Source organism: Marmota marmota, unplaced genomic scaffold, assembly GCF_001458135.2.
Source record: "Marmota marmota marmota unplaced genomic scaffold, marMar, whole genome shotgun sequence".
In the NCBI taxonomy this organism is placed as follows: domain Eukaryota; kingdom Metazoa; phylum Chordata; class Mammalia; order Rodentia; family Sciuridae; genus Marmota; species Marmota marmota.
The window spans coordinates 1,052,938-1,057,247 of record NW_026000052.1 but is presented as its reverse complement, the minus strand read 5'-3'; the positions used below and the strand labels follow the sequence as shown (position 1 = coordinate 1,057,247).

General features: G+C 60.6%; 1 protein-coding gene across 1 annotated transcript in view; it reads right to left on the bottom strand.

Moving 5' to 3' along the window:
• The window catches only part of LOC107159114 (ectonucleoside triphosphate diphosphohydrolase 2-like), a 14,773-nt gene that overhangs the window by 2,593 nt on the left and 7,870 nt on the right, over positions 1-4,310 (bottom strand). The window contains exons 9-13 of the mRNA XM_015505653.2: positions 4,217-4,309; positions 1,466-1,612; positions 400-534; positions 144-314; positions 3-64 (exon numbers count right to left, since the gene is read on the bottom strand). Coding sequence (XP_015361139.2) covers positions 3-64; positions 144-314; positions 400-534; positions 1,466-1,612; positions 4,217-4,309 — 608 coding nt within the window. The remainder of the gene's footprint in view (positions 1-2; positions 65-143; positions 315-399; positions 535-1,465; positions 1,613-4,216; position 4,310) is intronic.

Below are 4,310 nucleotides of genomic sequence, written 5' to 3'. Positions count from 1 at the left end.
CACCAGCAGAGGGCTGCCGCGGCGAGGGCGGCCACGCCGGCCACACAGAAAGCCACCATCAGCACTGCGGGAGGGGTGCGGTGAGGGGCGAGCTCTCGGGAACCCTGCCTTTCCCTGCCGCCCCCAACACTGCCAAGACCTACCGAGGGCAAGGCCTTCGCTGCGATCGCCCCGAGGCTCCAGGGGAGACATGTGCACTGGCCCAGACGACACAGGGGAACCCGAGGAGGTGTGGGGTGTGGGCGCAGGGGCTCCCCGAGTGGAGGGGAGGCCCGGCTCTAGTCCCTGACCTCTCTCTGAGAACCCCAGGGCAGCTGCTGAGACAGAGGGCAGGTGAGATCAGCTGGGCCAGGCTCCAGACCAGAGGGCTGGGGGAGGGGAACGTGGCTGGGGTCTCACCCGGCTCCAGCAACTGCTGTCGGGCCTCAGTCAGGGGCAGGACAGCAAGTTTAGAGTGCCCAGCCTCCTTCAGGGCTAGCTCCTGGGCCAGGAGGTCGATCTCATCTTCCAATCTGGGCTGGGGCTGGCTTTCTCCTAGGGAGGGTGAGAAGCCGTCAGATGGAGGCCCTCAGCCAACACCTGCTGCCAGTAATCCCTCAGGAGATGGAGGGGCCCATCAGGCCTGGGGACCAGACATCACCCGTGGCCCTTTCTCCATACTGGGTTGCCATGGTGATAACTGAGGGAACATTCTCTGAACAGCAGCAATTCCCAAGAAAAGTAGGGGTGGGGGCAGGGGAGGAGGTGAATGTGCAGAGACCAGGCAGGAGGAGAAAAGATGGGGTCCCTTGCTAGGGCTGTTGTCCACAAAGGGGTGGGCAGAGCATTGGGGCATAATAACTCCTCCCTGCCCTTATCCCCAAGCCTTCTCTATCAAGAGCTGGCAGTGACTCCCCACAAAATGCTGAAAAGCCAAAGTAAGCCCACATGTCCAGGCTCCCTCTCCAAGTCCTCAGGAGAAGAAAAGGCAGTTTTGGAGGTAGAATGGTGGCTGGACCCCCACTGGTACCCACTGTGGGCACCACAGCCCAGACAGAAACTCCTAGGTAGACACCTACACCACACACAACCCCAAAAGAGTGGGGACCGAAGGCACCCCTTCTGCAGCAGTCCTGCTTCCCACTTCCCAGTGCCCTCTTTGCCACCCTCTTCCAGGAAGCCCCCAAGGCCAGGCCTAGCACCTCTGTAAAGCTCCCATCAGACCTGAGGCTCTGCACGACTGGGCCTCCCGACAGACTCAGGACAGCGGCCATCAGCTCTGGGCTGGGTTCTCAAACATCTTTCATGGAGTGGACAGGTCAAGAGCAAGGGAGAGAAGTGTGGGCGGCCCAGAGGGTAGGGCAGTGAGTACCTGGAAGGGCTTTGGCAGACCTGAGGGGCTCAGGGTCCTTGGCGGTACAGAAAAACATAGGAGGGGGAGGCCATCTCACCTGCCCACCTCCCCTGCATCTGTGCTCTCACATACCCACAGGCCTGCGCATCCTAGGCACACAGAGACCTTGCTGGTCCTCCTGGAAGGGCCGAAGGCATGGCCCACAGGCTTGGGCACCTGGGGGGCATTTTGCTCGCCTCTTCAGAGCACAGTCCAGGCTCCCAGGACAGGATGCCACATCTGGGAAAAACAGAAGGCAAGGTCCATCACGGCCCAGTCAGCCTGCCCCTGCTCAGAAACAGCACTCCACAGCCACCCCTCCCCCAGAGCCAGAGGCTGGCTTGACCATTGTTCTGGACAGGCCCTTTCTCCTCACTGCCAGAGCTCAGAACCAGGAAGCAAACAGTCCCAAGACATGGGAACTGCCCTGCCCCACCCACTCCCCAGAGTCTAGCCCTCTGTATAGAAACTGACCCACACTGTCCCCAGCACGCAGCTCTCCTAGGCAGGACTGTGCAGCTCTCCAAGGCTGGCCTCTGGCCTCAGCATGACCCAGAGCAAGCAGAGACTTATCCAGATTGGAAGCTCCAGGAAGGGGGGGCCCAGTTGCTCTCTCTGGCTCAGGAGATGCTCCCCCACATCAAGATTCCCCCCAAACCTCATCCCACCATCTTGCAGCCCCACAGAGTGGAGTTTGGAAGATAGCTGCTGCTGCCTGCCTAGCCTCTGGCTTGTTCCCAGGGCACAGAGGTGCCACGGGGTTGAGCAGAACTAAGAGTTGGTCAGACCCAGGGCCTCAGGGACTCCAGGCTAGGCCCTAGATCCCAGCCACACTTTCAGCTCTCTGACAGGAGCCTAGATCCTCGTGTCCTATTTATATACAGCCCATCAGTCCCATCCTGATGCTGGAGGATGGGGACAGTGGCCCTCTCTGCCTCAGCTTCCTCTGTGGGATACAAAATCTGTTGATTCAAAGCTAAGAAATGTTCCCAAGCCAGGGTCTCTGGGCTCAGTCACAGCAAGCGGGCAGGGCTAGCAGAATACCCAGCAGGACAATCAACCCTGCTTGGTGGGTGTCTCCAGCCAACCAGATCTTTCTCCACACAGACCCCACCCCACACTGTAGGCAAGGTCACTAGGGCCCAGAGTGGGGGATGTGCTTCTCCAGACCTTGGTGGGCCTGGCTTGGTTTCCTTGGTGACCTGACACTCCATGCCTCCAGGCTGTAGGCACCCTTACAAGGAAGTCCCAGCATCCTCAGTTTCAGGTGGGCCTTCAGACTCCCATGGCAGGCACCCCCACCCTTTGCAGGCAGGATCAGCAGCTTCCAGTATCAGTGGGCTGGGTCTTGGGCTTGGGCTAGTTAAACATTAAGCTCCTCCCAGAAGGCTCATCTGGTCCCCACCCACCAGCTGGACACCTGGGAGCTAGCAGTCCCTGCCCCTGGTGCTGATAACTGGCCTGCGGTACACCGCCAGTTCTGGGCTTCAGGGGCCTCTCTGGTCCTCCAACTCCCCAGCCCAGGAGAATATAGTTGCTGCCTATTTAATCTTGGTCAGGAAGGCCCCCTCCAACTTCGGGGAGGAGGAGGAGGAGGAGGTACGGGGAGCAATAGCAGCTGCAGAATGGCTGGCACTCCACTCCACATCTATGAAAGGCCTTCCCAGTCCCTGGGTGTGGGAGAGACAGCCTGGGGGGCACCCCAGATCTCCCAGCAAGGTGGCCCAAAGCTGCAGAGGAGATGAACAGCAGGGATAGCACCTGCCCACTTGTGGGGCTCAGGAGCAGCTGCAGTTCCACTTCCTGAGGAGGCCCCACTCTGGGGCCTCCACCAGCTCTGACCATCCCTTCTCAGACCTCCTCCTCTGGCCTCCCCAGCCTTGCTCTGACCTCTTGAGGCCACACATACAGAATGAGATCACTCAAAGTAGCATCCCAAATGTGCCACATACCAGTAACTGAACTTCTCTGAGCCTCAGTTTCCCGACCTGTAAGATGAGCTGATAGTACGCTTGTCACAGGGAAGCCAGAATTGAGTGAATGTATGGACATCTGTCCCAGTTCAGTCCCCTTGGGAGAAGGTGTTGCTTTGGACCCTGGATTCCTGTAGACCTTTGGTTCTTGGAACCTCAGTGCCCATCTGTGAAACAGGGATGAGTCTCCCTGGGCTCCCTCTCTCCTCCAGAGTCTACACACAAACCTTAGGCCAAAAGCAGGATGGCAGGTGTCCTCCAGGCAGGGTGGGGTGTGCGAAGAGAACAGCCTGTCCCCTGGGGAAGGCAGAGCAAGATCCTAGGCCTGGGAACCTCAAACCCTGCTTGAGGCAAAGCAAGGCTTGTGTTGCACACCACCAGAGACAGGAGAACCAGCAGTCTATCTCACCGACGGGACCCAGGCCATTCAAGGGCAGCAAGGCCTGAAAGCTCGGGGACCAGCCCCGCACCTCTGGAGCCCCAAAGAACACCAGGAACACACGGAGATGCACAGAACAGATCCCCATGGTGCACCCCAGCCAGACTGCTGCGGGGCAGAGAAAGACCCCCTGAGATAAACCCAGACTGGCTCACGGACTCAAACAAAGACAAGAAGTGCATGAACTTCGGGTTCACCCGCTGAGCCCTAGGAGAGCCTCATCCAGCGGAGCCCACGGGCAGCCCTCCAGGCCCGGCCTGTTTACCCCATCCCAGGCGAGGCGGGGCCGGAGCGGCAGCGGACCCGGCCTGCGTGGCCTCCCGGCCTGGTAGGCGCCGGGGAGGATGGCGGTGGCGCCGCGCAGCCCGACTTCCTGCCCGGCGATCCCGGCCTTGGGACACCCGGCAGCCTGCGCCCAGCGCGCTCGCTCACCCGGGCGGCCGGCGGCGGCACCGTTCAGGGCCGCGCCCAGGACGAGGCCGGAGAGCAGCAGCCGCAACAACCGCAGGTGCCGCGGGGCGGGCGG